General features: G+C 47.2%; 2 protein-coding genes and 1 long non-coding RNA gene across 3 annotated transcripts; 2 read left to right on the top strand and 1 right to left on the bottom strand.

The window, feature by feature from the left end:
• Positions 1–351: 351 nt before the first annotated feature.
• On the bottom strand, positions 352–7556 carry LOC123773819 (uncharacterized). The gene is made up of 6 exons (XM_069318647.1): positions 7337–7556; positions 5775–6101; positions 2757–3048; positions 2170–2220; positions 1547–1827; positions 352–1124 (listed from the first exon to the last, which is right to left on the bottom strand). Exons 1-6 carry the CDS (start codon positions 7549–7551, stop codon positions 851–853), a joined length of 1440 nt encoding a protein of 479 aa, XP_069174748.1. The 5' UTR covers positions 7552–7556; the 3' UTR covers positions 352–850.
• A 9191-nt stretch (positions 7557–16747) lies between these two features.
• LOC138359558 (uncharacterized) lies at positions 16748–17908 on the top strand. Its single transcript, XM_069318903.1, has 3 exons — positions 16748–16816; positions 16927–17043; positions 17377–17908. The coding sequence occupies exons 1-3, from the start codon at positions 16754–16756 to the stop codon at positions 17845–17847; spliced, it is 651 nt and encodes a 216-aa protein (XP_069175004.1). The 5' UTR covers positions 16748–16753; the 3' UTR covers positions 17848–17908.
• A 94-nt stretch (positions 17909–18002) lies between these two features.
• On the top strand, positions 18003–19291 carry LOC138359557 (uncharacterized). The gene is made up of 2 exons (XR_011225963.1): positions 18003–18151; positions 18394–19291. It is a non-coding gene; the product is annotated as an uncharacterized lncRNA (long non-coding RNA).
• The last annotated feature ends 655 nt before the right edge of the window (positions 19292–19946 follow it).

The raw sequence follows: 19946 nt of genomic DNA, 5'->3' as shown, positions 1-19946 counted from the left end.
ATTTTAAATCCAATAAAAAAAATTGACCTCATACATAATGAAATGGGTAGCTTTATCATTTCATAAGAAAAATATTAGAGAAAATATATTAATTCAGGAAAATTTGGCTTATTAGGCAAATCGGGCCTTGCATAGTAGGCTGAGAAGTGCGTTCTGGCTACTAGGTACGACATATATATATATATATATATATATATATATATATATATATATATATATATATATATATATATATATATATATATATATATATATATATATATATGCGAGCCAATGCAATTATATTGCAACATAGGTTTAAATAATTTAAAGTTTATAAAAGGTTTCGTGAAGAAATATTAACACAAATCGTAGGGTTGAATACTGTATTGCTAATTTTAGTACATGTTAATGTGAGTCCAAACACGTGCGTGTTCTTGGTGAGGGCCACGAAGCCAGGCACTTGTATTATGTCCATCCTTGCCCATGGTCACTATTCTAGGGCGCGTCCCTGTATGCTAGATGCATTTGTAGGTACCAGGATGCATGGAAACGTAGCGAGATGCATTCCAGCTTCCCGGGATGCATTCCAGCTTACCAGGATGCATTCTTGCGTCCCAAGATGCATTCCAGCTTCACAGGATGCATTCTAGTTTACCGGGATGCATTCTTGCGTCCAAAGGATGCATTCCAGCTTCACAGAATGCACTCCTGCGTCCCAAGATGCATTCCAGATTCACAGGATGCATTCTAGCTTACCGGGATGCATTCGTGCGTCCCAGGATGCATTCCAGCTTTACAGAATGCATTCTAGCTTACCGGGATGCGTCCCTGCGTCACAGGATGCAATTGGCCACGAATGGATTCAGCTCTACTTGCCGAAGCATCCCTGGGTGACGCCCGGAGCGATGCAGTAGGCGGTGGCGGTGATGGTGGTGCCGGTAAGGTAGGAGGTGGAGGTGAGGGTGAGGGTGCTGATGTAGGTGGACCAGATGGTCAGTTTCCGGCCCTCTCTGTCCACATGTACCCGCTTGTCTGACTTCAAGCCATCTTTGACTTCCAGTTGGTCCTCCAAGCTCCCCGTCAGCAGGGTGTCGTCGAGTGCTTGTCCTTGACGCTCCTGGTGGAGGAAGTCGTCCAGTTTGCTGCGTGGGGGAAGTTGTGTCACTTATTAATTCCTTCAAAATATATATGTTTGGTGCTCATTCGGGTAAGATTTAGATAATAGTGATTATTGGTAGGGAAAGTGAAGGGTAGAGAAGGTGGTGAAGGGTAAGGAAGGTGGTGAAGGAAGTAGAGGAAGGTGGTGAAGGAGAGAAAAGTAGCGATAATGAAGTCGGCCTCAAACAGGCGGACAAATGGACAGACCGACATTCTAATTTATATAGAATATGTACACGAAAATCTCAAAATATGCCAAAACACAAAACCACGGACAGATATATATATATATATATATATATATATATATATATATATATATAATAGTGGGAATAATTCACATCAAGCATATAAATATGGAAATTGGCGGGAAATGAACAAAAATCATTATCAAAAGTAGACTTACTCAATGGACAGAAAGGCTGATTTCTTCCTGCGGCCGACGCAGGAGGTGGCGCCAACTGCGGTGGAGAGGCAGGTGGAGATGGCCGTGATAGTGGTGGTGGCGAGGCGCTTGACGGAGGTGGTGGTCAGGAAGGCGAAGATCCTCTCCTCCCTCTTGGCGGAGCCGAGTGTGTCTTCGGCCTTCAGGGGAGACACTATCTTCTCACCGCCTCCTCCTTCTCCTCCTTCCGTCGCCATCACCGCCGCCAGCGCCAGCAGGAGCAGCGCCACACTGGTCTTCATCTGCGACACACACACACACATCATCTTGAAAACTCCGGAGAGAGGCTCTGACACCTATTATATTTATTATGGGTTAAAATCACTTCACGCAATAATATTTTTCATCGCAACTCTTCAATTGTTCTAGCGTGGAACGTGGGCTCTATTCCCTCTAGAGTTACTGAGTTCCTAGCACGCTAAGCTAAGCACGCTAAGCATACTGAGTTCCTAAGCTGTATATGTGCTTAAGCAAAAGTATAGCAGGGTACGATCCTTAACACAGGGCTCGACCAGACGACAATCTCGCTCTCATTGATATTGGAGAAGCTTCACATAGTGATGCGGACCTAACGAATCACCAACTGCTGCTTCACTTGGTGCTGGGGACAAGGAGTCACCAACTACAGCTTCAGACTGCATAAACAAACAGATTAACAAGAAGGATATAATTAAACAGAGTGAGAGACAGACCCAATGAATCTCCTGAGCCTAACAAGACATTCGGCAATGTCCTAAAGGAATGCCAGGAGGAGCTCAGTGGGCCACTAACCGATATATTAAATCATTCGACACTGGTGTTGTCCCCACTGCCTGGAGAGTCACCATCGCAGCCTAGCATTCAAAAAGATGAAAGCGATAGGGGGGGATATACAGCTCTTGATGCAAACAACCAACCAATAAGCTTGGCATCATTAGTTGGTTAGTTCTTAAAAGCAATAATTGCAGATTTACAAAAAATAAAAAAAAGTCACTTAGAATAATACAGGTTGAATAGGAACCCCGAACGGGGGCTTACAGAGGGTCCTTCGTCCTTTCACCAGTTTAATAACTTTATATTCAAGCACATTTGAGGCATTTCTAACAATAATAAATATATTGTATATCTGTACCTTAGCAAGGCCTTCGGCACAGTTCCGCGCATGAGGCTACGTAGAAAGGCCGAAGCCTACGGCATCAGAGGAAACATTAAATTTGATCAGAACCTGGAAGAGAGACAGAAGAATCGACATATACGGAGTGAAATCGCAGTGGGTGGATGTCTCTGTATCAACATCCTTGATACAGGAGTGACTAATAACATCAGCAAGTTTACAGACGACACAACTAAGAGTCTGACGAGCTTCGAAGAGACTTAAGCAAACTCCCCAGTACAGGGTGAAAAAAGTATCTCTGTAGTTTAACGTTGAGAAATGTAGCCTCTTGAACATGGGGAAAAGATTACGATATACTACATGCATAATGCTGTCACGAATAGATCAAATTGTGAGAGACTTGTCAGTCTTAGCCAGTAGCCACCTGAGGCCGAGAAGCAATGTATTATTGCACGAAATACAGCAATGTGTCACTGCACGAAATACAACAAATAGGAAGCATCAACAATAGAATATATTCCTTTATGTATATCCAGCACCCACTTAGTCCGGGCCAACAGAGAAAGGGGTTGGGGGATGATTTAAACGAGAACCGTCTAGTGTGGACCAATAAGCCGGGTGCTGGTGCTCCATATTTCGTATGCTCTCGTGCATACCATAAAAGCGTCACCAACTACAACTTCACTTGGTGATCCGGGTCAATAATCTCCAGCTACAGCTTCACAAAGTGATGCAGGTCTAGAATCACCAACTACAGCTTCATTTAGTGATGAGAAGCAAGTTACGCAGCTTCAATTGGAACAACAGATCAAGACATCATCAATCACAGCTTCACTTGATATACCGCACCGATATTTTACTTTAAAATAAATCACACCTAAGATATTTTAGAAGCAGAATATTACTTATGCTCTGTAATCCAATACAAAATGATCTAAACACCCAATACACGACACAGGTGGATCAAACGACCCATTCAAACCACTCAGTTCGAAATATCTGAATTAAAAGGTTCAAATTTTCCAACAAATGTAATGTTTTCTTTGGACCATCGTGGGGGAGACTTCACCAACCTTGACGCGGAGAGCGGTGGTAAGGTTCAGACCAGCCCAGGCACGGGTTTATATACCTTCAGTGGCCGGGGTTTTTCTCATATCAGGTAAAGGAACTTCGTTAAAAACCCTTTGGGTATAGGAAGATGCATTAAATTGTATTCCCGGGTTCTAGATATTTGAATTTGAAATGATTCGGTATTCTCAGACGCAGAATTATCAGCATTTCTGCGTATTTCTAAATTAATGACGCAAAATCTTGCGTAAACTGACGAAAGTATTGAATCAATCTGCAGGAAAACTCCCAAAAATTTATGTAGAAACAAAAAATACTTGACGTATTAGGCACCACTTTCCTGGTTATCTCAGAGTGATGCTCTCAGGAGACTCTTGGCGCGGTCCTCCACTCTCCTGTGCTGGGACCCGGTGGTGGTGTCCCCACATGGTGGTGGTGTCCCCACATGGTGGTGGTGTTCCCACATGGTGGTGGTGTTCCCACATGGTGGTGGTGTCCCCACATGGTAGTGGTGTCCCCACATGGTGGTGGTGTCCCCACATGAAGGTGGTGTCCCCACATGGTAGTGGTGTCCCCACATGGTAGTGGTGTCCCCACATGGTGGTGGTGTCCCCACATGGTGGTGGTGTCCCCACATGGTGGTGGTGTCCCCACATGAAGGTGGTGTTCCCACATGGTGGTGGTGTCCCCACATGGTAGTGGTGTCCCCACATGGTGGTGGTGTCCCCACATGAAGGTGGTGTCCCCACATGGTGGTGGTGTCCCCACATGGTGGTGGTGTCCCCACATGGTGGTGGTGTCCCCACATGAAGGTGGTGTCCCCACATGAAGGTGGTGTCCCCACATGCAGATGTGGCCTACAATCACGTGAAACTTTCTCTACCCTGGAGTAGAGAGCCTAAGTGCTGCAGGGGCCCAGGTGTTGCAGGGGTCCCAAGTTAACAGGGACTCAAGTTTACAGGGGGCCAAGTTTACAGGGGGGCCAAGTTTACAGGGGCCCAAGTTTACAGGGACCAAGTTTACAGGGACCCAAGTTTACAGGGGCCCAAGTTTACAGAGGGGCCAAGTTTACAGGGGCCCAAGTTTACAGGGGTCCAAGTTTACAGGGGTCCAAGTTTACAGGGGCCCAAGTTTACAGGGGCCCAAGTGTTGCAGGTTCCCAAAACGGGGTAAAATATTGGAAGGTGAATTGAGTAAAATTTAATGAAGTGTAAAATCATATATATTGTTCTCGTCTCAGATGCCGTTTGTTCTCTAAGGGGAAAGCATGCATAAAATGGGAGACATTTGACAAGCCGCCGGGATGACAAGCCACTACTTGAGAGATGGTGGGCCTCAGGGAAATTCATACAGGCTATTGATTAATTTTTTATTACATATGCTAGCTGTACACACGTGAGAGATGCTGACCGTTGCTACAATACACAGTGATGAATAATATTCACACACACACACACACACACACACACACACACACACACACACACACAAGTCATAGAGTAAGTCTTGTCCATCGTATTATTCGTCTCCTTAATTAAGATCATGTTGACAAAGCTGCCCTGAGACTGCCCCATACCCCCTACACTCTTGCGGTCACTGGTGTTGCTCTGGCAGGGGGAACACTCTCGTCTGCCGCCAGGAATGTCATCCTTCACATGCCGGAAACAACATATTTAGTATTGATCAGTTACAGTTTGAACGTCACTCGGGTCCCCTGACGAAGCCTCGGCCCTTCCATCCTACAGCTCCAGTCTTCAAATATATGTTCTTCATCAACTTTAAATAATCTTTGCTATGTGAAGCCTGACAAATTCAGGCTACTCGAGGTCTCTGGAAAGCGCAGTGTTATTATATGAAGGTTTCCTTCGGGACTTGTTTTCTAATGTTATGAGGCGCTGAGTGGAACATCTGCGCAGTTTCAACAGTGTAAGAGACCTGCGCAGCTATACATGAGAACAGCTCACTAAGAGAGAGACAGAGAGACAGATGGACAGCCAAAAAAATAGTCTGAGGCTGGATCGAGGTAGCTAGCCAAGGAAGCAGCCAGCCACAGCTCCTGGAGCACTACAGAGGGCGCTGGCGGTGATGGTGGTGCCGGCCTGGGCCACGGTGCTGGTGATGGTGATGGTGGTGAACAGTGACGTCCAGATGGTAAGGGCGCGGCCCTTCTTGCTGTTACCGCCGTTTGAGTTTCCGTTCTCTCCGTCGTCGTCGTTCTCGCCATCTGCTCCTCCTTCCTCCCATGTCACTTCGGCTTCCTCTTGCGGGTTGAACGCGCCCTCCACACGGAACTCCTCGGCTTTACTGCTCTCTAGGCTGGAGGACGGGTTGGCGTTCTGAATAGCTGCGTCGCGCCTGATGTGAGAAAAGAGAGTACGTATGTAATTATCTAAAGAAAGTGCAAAGCCAGTATGGTTATGAAGCACGTTAGAGGATATCATTCAAGATACGAGAGCAGAGGATGACCGATGTCATCTTCGCTGAGGATGATATCGAGTAGCCTGAGACGGACAGGAACAAGAGGATATTTTTTTCGAAATTCAAATTTCCAAATTTCCAGTTGCCCTTAAGAATCAGGCTTGTTTCACTGGGAGATGAGTGACTGTAAGAGTAGTAATGTTGTTTTCTCAGTAAAGTGCAGGTTTGTGTCCGTAAAATGCACGTGAATTTCATTTTGTGGAGTTGTGTTGGTAGCCTGAGCTACTGGGGATTGAGGAATTTCAGTGCATTTCTGGGTTGTTTATAGAGAAATTACATATATGAAAGCTATATAAAATAACAGAGCGCGAACATCTGGATCTTAGACCAGTGTAACACACACACACACACACAGTAAGTAAGAGTAAGGGGAGACATGATAACCACCTACAAAATTCTCAGGGGAATTGACAGGGTGGACAAAGACAAACTCTTCAGCACGGGTGGGACACGAACAAGGGGACACAGGTGGAAACTTAGTACCCAGATGAGCCACAGAGACGTTAGAAAGAATTTTTTCAGTGTCAGAGTAGTTAATAAATGGAATGCACTAGGAAGTGATGTGGTGGAGGCTGACTCCATACACAGTTTCAAATGTAGATATGATAGAGCCCAGTAGGCTCAGGAATCTGTACACCAGTTGATTGACAGTTGAGAGGCGGGACCACAGAGCCAAAGCTCAACCCCCGCAAGCACAATTAGGTGAGTACAATTAGGTGAGTACACACACACACACACACACACACACACACACACACACACACACACACGGTGGTGGCTGAGTGGACAGCGCTTTAGACTCGTGGATCAAAATGGACCGGGTTCGATCCCCCGGCACAGCCGGAAAAACAACTGGGCGAAGTTTCCTTCACCCTGATGCACCTGTTACCTAGCAGTAAATAGCTACCTGGGAGTTAGACAGCTGCTACGGGCTGTTTCCTGGGATGTATGTGTGTTGGAGATAAATATATGCAATATAAAAATGAGTTAGATATGAGTATAAAAATTGGTCGGGAGTTAGTATATTTGTCCACCGACGGTTAGAAAGGCGGGGTTCAAGAGCTGAGAGCTCGAGCCTGCAGGTACACACACACACACAGAGGCCAACTTACAGAATGTTGGCGAAGAGGGCTCTCTTCCTGCGGCCCAGGCAAGGTGTGGCGGAGATGGAGAGGCAGGTGGTGACGGCCGTGATGGTGGTGGAGGCGATGCGGGTGACGGAGGTGGTGGTCAGGAACCCGAACAGTCGCTGGCTGCGTTCGCCCTCCTCAGACGCGGCGGCGCCCGCGGCCACCATGCACGCCACGATCAACACAGCAACCTTCATCTGCAACACGTCGACGTAGGTTACCCATAAGGATGAGGATGATAGAGGGGGGGGGGGGGAAGAAAGGAAGGAATCATCAAGGGAAATCACCAAGCCATTACGACTATATAGCACTGGGAAGGGGCCAGGATAAGGATTTGGGATGGGACGGGGGAAGGAATGGTGCCCCAACCACTTGGACGGTCGGGGATTGAACGCCGATCTGCATGAAGCGAGACCGTCGCTCTACCGTCCAGCCCAAGTGGTTGGGTGGGGGGGGGGAGGGAAGAGAAATGTCGGGAAAGCGATGATTGATTGATGAAGATTAAGCCACCCAAAAGGTGGCACGGGCATGAATAGCCCGTAAGTGGTGGCCCTTTTGAGCCATTACCAGTATCAAGAGCTGATACTGGAGATCTGTGGAGGTGCGACTGCACCCTACGTGACGGCAGATGTCTCCCGTGGGGAAAGCGCCAAGCCATGACGACTATATAGCACTAGGAAATGATCAGGATAAGGATTTGGGATGGGACGGGGAGGGAAGGAATGGTGTCCAACCACTTGGACGGTCGGGGATTGAACGCCGACCTGCATGAAGCGAGACGCCGCCAGCCTGTCTCTATGTTCTAAATTAGGCCTAAGATTGTGCCAGTTAGGCCTAGGATTTCTATGCCTAGGGCAGGTTTGGTTTATGATGTATGTTAGTATGTTTCAGTTTTTAGTAAGCAATAATACAAGACTTCTGGGTATTGGGTGTAATGATCTATGTAATTTTATTTTAATGATAAAAATTAGTGTTCTCGGGGGGGGGGGGGGGCAGGAAGCCTGTATATATAGGGTGGCCCAGACGTTACTGTACGGTGAGACTATTTTATTAACACACACTCATATATAAATCTTAAAATAAATTCAATATAAAAATTAATACAAATAGTAAATTATACAAAAATACATGATACAAATTAATAGTAAAAAGCATTTATAATTTTGTTATGTTTTTCATTTTACTGATTCTCTTATTATCACTATCGCCACTACCACTGACACCACCACTACTCTGTCGACACCACCACCACCACTGACACCACCACTACTCTGTCGACACCACCACTACCACTGACACCACCACTACTCTGTCGACACCACCACCACCACTACCACTGACACCACCACTACTCTGTCGACACCACCACCACCACTACCACTGACACCACCACTACTCTGTCGACACCACCACCACCACTACCATTGACACCACCACTACTCTGTCGACACCACCACCACCACTACCACTGACACCACCACTACTCTGTCGACACCACCAACACCACTACCACTGACACCACCACTACTCTGTCGACACCACCAACACCACTACCATTGACACCACCACTACTCTGTCGACACCACCACCACCACTACCACTGACACCACCACTACTCTGTCGACACCACCAACACCACTACCACTGACAATTCTACCACTGACACCACCACTGACAATACCCCAGCTGACACCACCACCACTAACCTTGCACAACCAGCACACTGCTCGTTGACGTCCTCTGACCGACCCTTAAATACCACACCACCAACAGTACAGACGACTCAGAACCCGGCAACAAGGAGAATGTCTACACTTCTTTCCCCCTTCTCTGAGAAACTGGACGTAGCCTCGTTTCATTTTATGACAAACTGGCTCATTATATGTATAAAGGTCTCGTCTAAATGTCTGATAGATGTTACGGGGGATTGGTTCAGGATGTTTGTGAATGTATATATGTATTTATACACGTTTTTGTTGCATTTTGGTAGTGAAAATGTTGCAAACTATACGTTTTCGGGCGCCATCTATTCTTATAGAGCCTCCGGCAGCGCTGAATTCAGTCTTAAAACCCCAAAAGTTGATTTGCAACAACAAATGTCTTGACTGTTAAGTATTATCATTTTCTACACCTTTCTTACTATTTTATTCAAGTGTTTATTAATTCTTCATCGCCAAAACGGGGCTATTAAGTAAATGAGAACTGGAAGAGTTGAGAGCTGAATCTTCCTTAACCGCCAACCCGAATCTCGCGCCGTTTTCCTGGAGGGTGAGCGCTGGGCCTCGCTGGCTCAGTGGTGACGGTGGTGGGGAGGGAGACGGTCACGCCAGGTCGACTCCCACAAGCCAACCTTAAAGTCGGCCTAAATGCTCTCTGTATCTACGGGAGACATCTCCCGTCACGTAGGGTGCAGTTGCACCTCCACAGATCTCCAGTATCAGCTCTTGATACTGGTAATGGCTCAAAAGGGCCACCACTTACGGGCTATTCATGCCTGTGCCACCTTTTGGGTGGCTTAATCTTCATCAATCAATGTATCTCGTTCAAGTCCGGTCCAGCGCTATGTCTCTTATTGATCTCTCTTCGCCTGTCCATCTGTCTCTCAATTCCTGTCCATCTGTCTCTCAATTCCTGTCCATCTGTCTCTCAACTCCTGTCCATCTGTCTCTCAATTCCTGTCCATCTGTCTCTCAATTCCTGTCCATCTGTCTCTCAACTCCTGTCCATCTGTCTCTCTCAACTTCTGTCCAGACTCAAATGCCGGTTCGTCCTATTCATTAAGGTAAGGTACAATAACCATGTTAGATGACAGCAACGTATAAAGTGATAAGCAAGAGAGGTTGAGAAATCAAATATCTCGCCTATAATCATATATTTGAATTGATCATTTACCAGAAGCATATATATATATCTTGTACATGCTTCAATAACCTCTATAGCCGCGCTGACACTAAAGTGCATCAGGATCACATCATTGTTACACCAGGACTTGCTACTCTCAAGGGAGCTAGACACCATCAAAGCAATAAACAATGCCTGACGAGGAATGTGTACAGTACACAGTCACCGAACTCAGACACAAGGTGGGAGGTTTCACCATTACAACTCCACTTTCTAAATTGCTGAAAAATAAAAACATTAGACAATTTAGCACAATTTTTGGGGTTTGACGTCCATATTAACCTCACACCCCCTCCCCCTCCCCCTCCCAGTGGGGAGGGGGAGGGGGTGTGAGGAGAGCACTGGGTGATGGGTGGACCAGAACCCCTGAGGTGCTCTGGCTCTCCCCCCGGGGGGCCCCCAGGACTCTTTCCCACCTCTCTCCCTCTCTCTGTCTCTCTCTCTCTCTCTCTCCGTCTCTCATTTTCTCTCTCTCTCTCTCTCTCTCTCTCTCTCTCTCTCTCTCTCTCTCTCTCTCTCTCTCTCTCTCTCTCTCTCTCTCTCTCTCTCTCTCTCTCTCTCTCTCCTGAGGATCCTCTGGTAACCCTTCCTTACCGGAGAGCATCTTGGCCTGGTTAGTAGAGCGACGGTCTCTACCATCACCACTTATGGTAATATTGTCAGCAGGGGGGCCTGACGGCTGAGTGGACAGCGCTCGGTATTCGGGGTCCTGAGGTTCCGGGTCGATCCCCGGTGGAGGCGGAAACAAATGGACAGAGTTTCTTTCACCCTGATCTTCCTGTTCACCTAGCAGTAAATAGATACCTGGGAGTTAGACAGCTGCTACGGGCTGTTTCCTGGGTGTGTGTAACAAAAAAGGAGGCCTGGTCGAGGACCGGGCCTCGGGGGCGCTAAGCCCCGACATCATCTCAAAATAACCTCAAGATAGGTAGGCAGGTATAGGCCCATTCAGGGATGTTATTGGTTTCATATCCTACTTCATCCTGTTATTTCTTTTTGAATTTGAGATTTATGTATTTACATTCTTGTAAAGCCACTAGCACACATAGCGTTTCGGGCAAGATTAAATTTAATTAATAAAATTGTCCTACAGCCTACGAGATATACACATACGCATTCTTGGTACTTACTGATTAATTACCTATTCCACGTAAGGATAAAGAAACGAAAAGTTCAAGCTCTTTCGTATATTTAACCCATCAAATAATACAACAGTCAGAAAACTACGGCTTAAACAACCTTTAGATTTGTCTATATAATATATATTTTTCTGGGCTTATATTTAAGCTCCGTTGTTCACTACTTGTTTTAAGACAACATATATGTTCATAGCCCTTAAATCCAGACACCAAAACATTAGGAGTCTAAAGGGATCCACCTGTTGCTAGTGTCTAGTGCTTGCTCTAGCACCGCCATGGCGGCGACCTGCTGCTGCTGCTGCTGCTGCTGCTGCTGCTGCTGGAGGCTGTGGGAGGGTTGGTAGCGCCGGCGACGGCTCAATGGCGCCAATTTGAGGAAGTAACCGAGCAGCCAGAATATGGCCAGGGCCAGCACCACCCCTGTGGCCACGCTCACCTGTTGGAGGGACAGAGTCATGTGGTCAGGCTCGCCTGGTCAGCGTCACCCCTTAAGCTACGAGCACCCTAAAGGCATTATATCTCACAACCATAGAGGAGAAAGGAAACAGAAGGGATATGATCACAGTATGCAAGATATTAACAGGAAAAACATCGTTTATAAATTGGGAGAAAGTAGAAGGGGACACAGGTGGAAGCTCATCTGCCCGATGGCAGCACAATTCAGAGGAATATAAGAATTAGTAACTGAGCATCCACAATATAAGCTGAGTTGGTAGCAATACTGGTAGCACTCGAAATTATTGACAACACTGAAGTAGACAGCTTAACTATTTCTGACTCCCTATCCTCACTACTAGCAATAAACAGTTTGCAATCAAGTAATAACGTGCTTGTCTCAAAAGCCAGACATAGATATATAAGCATACCTAGCAAGAGGGTAAATATAAAAATGTTGTGGATTCCTTCTCACATTGGCCTGTAGGAACATGACAAAGTTGACGCCCTTGCTAAGTAAATAAAGACAGTATTGAACGGAATCTTGAGTTGTCAAATAAGTCCCTTAAAAGTGTCATTAGGCGAGAACTCCTGGATGGATTTGAAGAAAGTAGAACATTGCAAACAGGAACTAGTAGGTCCATTGTTCATCACAATGAAATGTGCGAAGTAAAACATGTGTATGGGGCAAGTAACAAAGTCAGTAGACTAACAGATGTTGTCACAGCTCGTATAAGACTTGGCTACAAGTATCTCTGGCAGTTCGGCTTGTATATGGATCTAGATGAAGTAAAGTGTAAAGTGTGTGTGGACAAAGACAGGGACACACACTCGAACACTATATCTTGGATTGTAGTAAAATTGAGCCATTTAGAGATAAATCTAAGCTCACGCTGTATGATATGGCAACCTATCTTATTACCATGGATAAATTACCCGAAATCCTTGTACTGTATCCATATTTCGCTCCCAGTAGATGAACGACATATGAGATTAAGAAACTCAGTATTGTGAAGACTAATAATAAACAGCAGCTCCTCTATGACTGTAATATCTACATTGATCGAAAATTATGTATTAGCGATAAGACCTTCCATTAATGTATAATGACTTACTGTAAATATATAGCTCTTGAAATACAACATTCTCTGTAACTAGCTGACATTGTAATTATAAGGTGTGAAGGCTAGATGAAATTGTTTATGTAATAATCTAAGATGAGGTCTGATAAAGACCTTTTGTGCCCTCTGTAATGCTTTTGCGCTACCGCTCACAGGATGAGTATGGGGTGCATAATAAACTAGCCTCCTCCGGCGGCAACAATCAAAAACAAAGTTGAGGTTTGGAACACAAATTAGTCTAAAAAAAATCAGGAAATACACTACCCAGTACGGGTGGCCAACAAGTGGAATGTACTGAAGGAAGTTATGGAAGCCACCTCCATCCACAACTTTAAGGTCAGATTCGACAAAGAATCTTAGTTCTCGTTTTTTTTTTTTTTTTTTTTTTTTTTTAGATATATACAAGAGTTGTTACATTCTTGTACAGCCACTAGTACGCGTAGCGTTTCGGGCAGGTCCCTGGAATACGATCCCCGCCGCGAAGAATCGTTGTTACAACCAAGTACACATTTCACTGTTGAGTTAAACAGAGGCTACAGTTAAGGATTTGCGCCCAGTAAATCCTCCCCGGCTAGGATACGAACCCATGACAAAGGGCTCGCGGAACTCCCGCCAGACGACCAACATACAAGTTAGGGGAAGGATGAAGTCGGACAGAGACGATTGGACATGTTTCCTTTCACCTAATGCTTCTGTTCACCTAATAGTAAATAAGTGCCTGGGAGCCAGGCAACTGTTGTGTGGGGGGGGGGGGGGCTACAGCCTAGGTAAAGTCAGTATAGTTGTCTTTGGGAGTAAACTCGGTCAGCCTAAACAGACTCCACGCCTTATTTACTGCACTTAAGATGATGTACACTTGAACAAATCCACAAGGGCCGTGACGAGGATTCGAACCTGCGTCCGGGAGCATCCCATGTGTAATGATGTACACTTACTTGTGGGTTGCCCAAGACACTTGTGTGTCTATCGGGATCGATGGCTGTGGCAGCGGTGGCTTGTGCGAGGGTGGTGGTGGTGATGGGGCTGGTACTGGTGGTGATGGGGCTGGTGGTGGTGGTGATGGGGCTGGTGGTGATGGGGCTGGTGGTGGCGGCAGAGGAAGGCTTGTTGGTGGTTGTGTTGATTGTTGAACTCATGCTGCTGGTGGTGCAGATAGTACTGGTGGTGAAGGTGTGGAAAGGGCGGGTGCTGCGAGGCGAGTCCCAGCACCTTCAGGAAGGCTCGGGATACAATCGGGAGAGTCAGCACACCTCCAGGTGAGTCAGTACACCTCCAGGTGAGTCAGCACACCTCCAGGTGAGTCAGTACACCTCCAGGTGAGTCAGCACACCTCCAGGTGAGTCAGTACACCTCCAGGTGAGTCAGTACACCTCCAGGTGAGTCAGTACACCTCCAGGTGAGTCAGCACACCTCCAGGTGAGTCAGTACACCTCCAGGTGAGTCAACACACCTCCAGGTGAGTCAGTACACCTCCAGGTGAGTCAGCACACCTCCAGGTGAGTCAGCACACCTCCAGGTGAGTCAGCACACCTCCAGGTGAGTCAGCACACCTCCAGGTGAGTCAGCACACCTCCAGGTGAGTCAGTACACCTCCAGGTGAGTCAGCACACCTCCAGGTGAGTCAGTACACCTCCAGGTGAGTCAGTACACCTCCAGGTGAGTCAGTACACCTCCAGGTGAGTCAGCACACCTCCAGGTGAGTCAGTACACCTCCAGGTGAGTCAGCACACCTCCAGGTGAGTCAGCACACCTCCAGGTGAGTCAGCACACCTCCAGGTGAGTCAGCACACCTCCAGGTGAGTCAGTACACCTCCAGGTGAGTCAGTACACCTCCAGGTGAGTCAGTACACCTCCAGGTGAGTCAGCACACCTCCAGGTGAGTCAGTACACCTCCAGGTGAGTCAGTACACCTCCAGGTGAGTCAGTACACCTCCAGGTGAGTCAGCACACCTCCAGGTGAGTCAGTACACCTCCAGGTGAGTCAGCACACCTCCAGGTGAGTCAGCACACCTCCAGGTGAGTCAGTACACCTCCAGGTGAGTCAGCACACCTCCAGGTGAGTCAGTACACCTCCAGGTGAGTCAGTACACCTCCAGGTGAGTCAGCACACCTCCAGGTGAGTCAGTACACCTCCAGGTGAGTCAGCACACCTCCAGGTGAGTCAGCACACCTCTAGGTGAGTCAGCACACCTCCACTTACCAAGTTAAAGTAACCTGAATGAAGCCAAACGCCTCTGCAGGTATATAAGGCCTCTAATTTAACTAACTCTTGACGAGCGTCACAGATACCAGACTACTGCTCCACCTCACGGCCGCTGATCTACTGACTCCTGACCTGATACACTCTCAGAGCCGCGGGAAGGAGGAGGAGGAGGGCGAGAAGTGATTCTTGGGGAACATTCCTGTCACTAATCTCTCTCTCCACTGGACAAACAGGTCTCAGCGCTCGAAAGAGCAGCCTCGGGACGGTGTGGGCCGTTGGACAGATAAACAGAGGAAAGGGATGCCAAAGGATCGTAATCTGGTGGAGTGGAGGTTTGAGACAGGGTCTTGCACTTGGAACTTAAAGGAATTTATAATGCGCTGTGAAATTATATTGGGATCGAACTTGCGTCCGTGGGCTCCCCCCAGGCATTGATTGATTGAACGAGCATAATGTTTTTATTAAAAATCTGCATGTTTAGGACTTAAGTATACGTGGGGGTTGGAGTAAGCAAGTAGGGTGACCTTAATAACCCTTTATAGTGTCTAGAGGTTGATTGGTCTTAAGCCCAGCACCAAGACCGTGGGGCGGTAGTACCCCACCCCCCTCATGTCCTCTACCTTCTGTACTCTAGAGGCCACCTTCACCACTGTCCCCTCTCGTGTCATCAGTCTCTTAGTCACATCTAGTTCCCCTCCCAAGGTCGCCATCTCTCTACTATTCCTTCCCTCTCTAGGTAAACGGTCCCTTAGTGTCTAGTTCCACCTTTCTTGTTTAAGTCCCACTCACTATTTCCACTTGCATTGTCCTTCACTGTCCTGAGTATCATTTCATTGTCCTGAGCCCTTGCTCCTCACTTCTCCCTGTCGCCAAACTCCCCCTCACACCCACCCTTAGTTTCCCCACTACAAGTCACCAGTTTTCCCCTATCCTACGCAGTCAGTTTCCATTGTTCGCGTTTCTTCTTCTCTACCGTAAATTTCCTCTCAAATTAAAGTTCAAGTACGTTTATTGAGACAATAAAATACATCTCAAAAGGATAGAGTAGTTTAGGCTATCTTTTTCCCCTCCCTATCTCTGGGCTGTGGTAGCCGTGGGCGAGGATTAAAGTATAAATCCTCTTTTTTTTCTCCTCAGCCCCAGGAAACTCCCTAGAGGTAGGGGGGGCAGAGGGAGGCGTGTTCCCCTAGTGACCTTGTGGCTCTCCTGCAGACAGTCGCTACTCCGCCTTCTGTGAGGTGCCCAGCTTCCTCGTCGGCTCCTGCCTCCGCCTCCTGTAGGTGCGCTAGGAAACGGGTCCTCCACTCCGTCAGGCGGTCGTCCTCTGTGGTCGGGTGAGCGTCTTCTTCCGCCAGGGGTAAAGTGCCGCTCGCGCGCCGTCCTCACAGTTGTAAACGCCCAGTAAACACAGCGACTCCCGCCGCTGCTCTCTTGGCCAGTGGACGTTTCTGGGTAGCTGGTCAACTCCCGCTTCATTTGATGGTATTTGCTGATGTAACACTAGCGAAGGAAAATATGGGTCTGATTAATTAAAAAAAATCATTATAGAATTATCGGAATTACTAGAAGATTGTTCGTGCCTTCCGCAGGTAGCTGTAAGATGCGAGGTTTGGTCCTGTTGGTGGCGGCCTGCGGGACGCTCCTCCTGCTCCCCGGCAAGCAGGTACAGTTGACATAGTTGACCAAGCCCATTAATATGACAGATCAGTAACCAGACAGATTGACGCTCTCACACAACTAACCAGACCTAAGAACACCTTCCTTCTGGTGCAGGTAGATGGTGCGGATCCCACGGCAGCAGAGACTGCGGGAGGCGACACTGGCTTCCTCCTGAAGGCTTCGCATCAAAGGGCACGGCCTCTGTATTACAACATCCCGCAGGAAGCCTGGGTTAGTTTAGTGGTTTGTCCTTACCTGTATTGTGTTCGTGGGTGCCGCTTGCCCCCCCAACTTTCAAAACCCTTTGGAGTAATATTTACATTTACATCCGTGAATGCGTCTACATCATAGCTACACATCCTAGCTCGTTCCCCTTATTTGCCACCTCGACGCTAAGTAAATGAGTTAATATTTCTAAGGTTCATTCAAGTACTCAGTTCCCATGTTTGTGTGATGTTGGTTTGTGTCCCAACATCATGTGTGTCGCTGTATGTGTGTTTGTATATCATATTTGTTGATCATTTTATATTGCTTCTGTTTTCACACAGACTTTGTCTTCCTCAGGAGCAGAGGAGAACGACCTCTAATACCCTACGACGGAGTGACCACGTCTTTGACCAAACCGAAGAGAATGTCTCGCCCGCCGGCGACCACAGTGCCAGGCACCGTCTGACCTTGCGCCGTCAGGCACCCGATACAGGCACTCCGGTACACCCTCCGCGGAGCGCACCCAAGCCCCCGAGGAGAAGAAACAGCGCCACCACCCGACGGAGAAGACAGCACCAGCAGGAACCCCGACGGGGGAGATATTTTACGTGGCGCCTCTCCTTTCCCGGCAGTGTAGCCTCCAGGAGCACCTACAGGAGCAACAGTCCCCGCAGGAGCCCGGATTCCCTGATATCCGTGGATAGATATCGAGCATCTTGGATGCAGCCTCCGTCACATCTCAGACAGTTCCGTGTGGGACACCCAGAGGTGACCCCAGAGGTGTGTAGGATTCTCCTGTCTTACCTCCGCCTGGTCAGGTCAACCTGACCTAACCAAAATACGCAAATCATTTCTTAATTTTGACCTAACGTAGGTATAATTAGGCCTACGTCAGGTAGTTACTAAGTAAATCTTGGTTAATTTCATTAAGTATACTTGTTTAAGTTTAATGATAACATTAATATGGCTTTACCTGCAGAAGCAGTTGGGGTGGGCGACGCAGGTGGTGGCCGGGGCAGCCGCCGCCGTGGCCACACTCTATCTGGTGGGCGTGGCCGCCGCTGCTGCCATCACCTCGACGAGATCACCACGCCCACGACACGCCCACGTCACGCCCGCCACCCACCTCATGGTGAGCTCATCTTAGAAGCTTGACTTGTGTATAAGTTTTGTTCAACCCATTTGGTCAAAATAACAGTATTTATCGAAATGTAGGCGACCCCTACCCACACCTAGGCCTAACATAGCACATATGTGTACGCCATTAGGCCTAGAATTGCATAAAATTCGATAGGCTTTATTAGTGTTTTCGTGTTTCGTCAGCGTACGTCTAAAATTTCAATTGTATCTTTGTACGTCTCTCTTGTCCTGTAGGTGGCGGACGCGGTGCGTCTGTGGGCGGCTGCTGAAGGTCAGGAGGACGCCCCTGGGCCTCACTGGAGGCTCCTGGCGCCTCCTCCCGCAGGCCCGGCAGAGAGAGCACCACCAGGTGACCCCAGCCACCGACGGAGCCGCCCTCGGGGCAGACTGCAGAATGCTCAGATGGATCCGATAAGGTGAACCAGCGGTCATTAATATACACCTTCATCATGTATACCTCCATCATTATACACCTCCATCAATGTATACCTCCATCAATGTATACCTCCATCAATGTATACCTCCATCAATGTATACCTCCATCAATGTATACCTCCATCAATGTATACCTCCATCAATGTATACATCCATCAATGTATACCTCCATCAATGTATACCTCCATCAATGTATACCTCCATCAGTGTATACCTCCATCAATGTATAAGTCATCAATGTATACGTCCATCAATGTATACGTCCATCAATGTATACGTCCATCAATGTATACGTCCATCAATGTATACGTCCATCAATGTATACGTCCATCAATGTATACGTCCATCAATGTATCCGTCCACCAATGTATACGTCCATCAATGTATACGTCCATCAATGTATACGTCCATCAATGTATAAGTCCATCAATGTATACGTCCACCAATGTATACGTCCATCAATGTATACGTCCATCAATGTATACGTCCATCAATGTATCCGTCCACCAATGTATACCTCCATCAATGTATCCGTCCACCAATGTATACCTCCATCAATGTATACGTCCACCAATGTATACCTCCATCAATGTATACGTCCACCAATGTATACCTCCATCAGTGCAAGTTTCCATCATTGTACATAATGTAATGTTGACTCTTTATTTGGATTAATATATTCGTAAAGGTTCCCGTGGACTGAGTTTTATTTCCTGTGATTGTATTGTACCGTAGAGACGGAGCGTCCGTCTCGTAGTCATGACTCTTTATGTAAATAAAAAAATATGTGCATGTTAAATCCACCAATGAAGCTAAGAATATTGTCCTGGGGCCAGATTCACGAAAGCACTTATGCAAGCACTTACGAACGTGTACATCTTTCCTCAATCCTTGACGGCTTTGGTTACATTTATTAAACAGTTTACAATCATGAAAACTTCCCATTCAACTGTTGTTCTTGTTATAAACAGCCTCCTGGTGCTTCGGAGCTCATTAACTGTTTAATAATTGTAAACAAAGCCGCCAAAGATTGAGAAAAAATGTACAGGTTCGTAAGTGCTTGCGTAAGTGCTTTCGTGAATCTTGCCCCTGTTAAACTATCAGATCAGTCAAGAATATGGTGCTGATATGTTACAGAAGACGATAACAGGGGTCACTACACCAGACGGCGGTGACCAGTGCATAGAATATAATAGTGGTGGAGGCTTCCCCTGTGTCGGTCCAACCACTTGGGCTGGACGGTAGAGCGACGGTCTCGCTTCATGCAGCGGCAGGCCGTCCAAGAGGGTTGGTACTATTCCTTCCCTCCATCGCATCAGAAAATCCTTTTCTTGATCCGTTGTTGTTGTTTA

Source organism: Procambarus clarkii, chromosome 91 (assembly GCF_040958095.1).
Source record: "Procambarus clarkii isolate CNS0578487 chromosome 91, FALCON_Pclarkii_2.0, whole genome shotgun sequence".
NCBI classification, from domain to species: domain Eukaryota; kingdom Metazoa; phylum Arthropoda; class Malacostraca; order Decapoda; family Cambaridae; genus Procambarus; species Procambarus clarkii.
This window is presented reverse-complemented; position numbering and strand designations above follow the sequence as displayed.

Bases quoted from the DNA above. Each gene is read 5' to 3' on its own strand.
- LOC123773819 (XM_069318647.1), bottom strand. From the start codon at position 7,551: ATGAAGGTTGCTGTGTTGATCGTGGCGTGCATGGTGGCCGCGGGCGCC. The intron at 2,221-2,756 runs GTAGGCTTCGGC...TTGTTTATGCAG, and splicing joins TTAATGTTTCCTCTGATGCC to TCTGAAGCTGTAGTTGGTGA. The intron at 1,828-2,169 runs GTTGGTGATTCG...TGTGTGTCGCAG, and splicing joins CAGCACCAAGTGAAGCAGCA to ATGAAGACCAGTGTGGCGCT.
- LOC138359558 (XM_069318903.1), top strand. From the start codon at position 16,754: ATGCGAGGTTTGGTCCTGTTGGTGGCGGCCTGCGGGACGCTCCTCCTG. The intron at 16,817-16,926 runs GTACAGTTGACA...CTTCTGGTGCAG, and splicing joins TCCTGCTCCCCGGCAAGCAG to GTAGATGGTGCGGATCCCAC. The intron at 17,044-17,376 runs GTTAGTTTAGTG...TGTCTTCCTCAG, and splicing joins ACATCCCGCAGGAAGCCTGG to GAGCAGAGGAGAACGACCTC.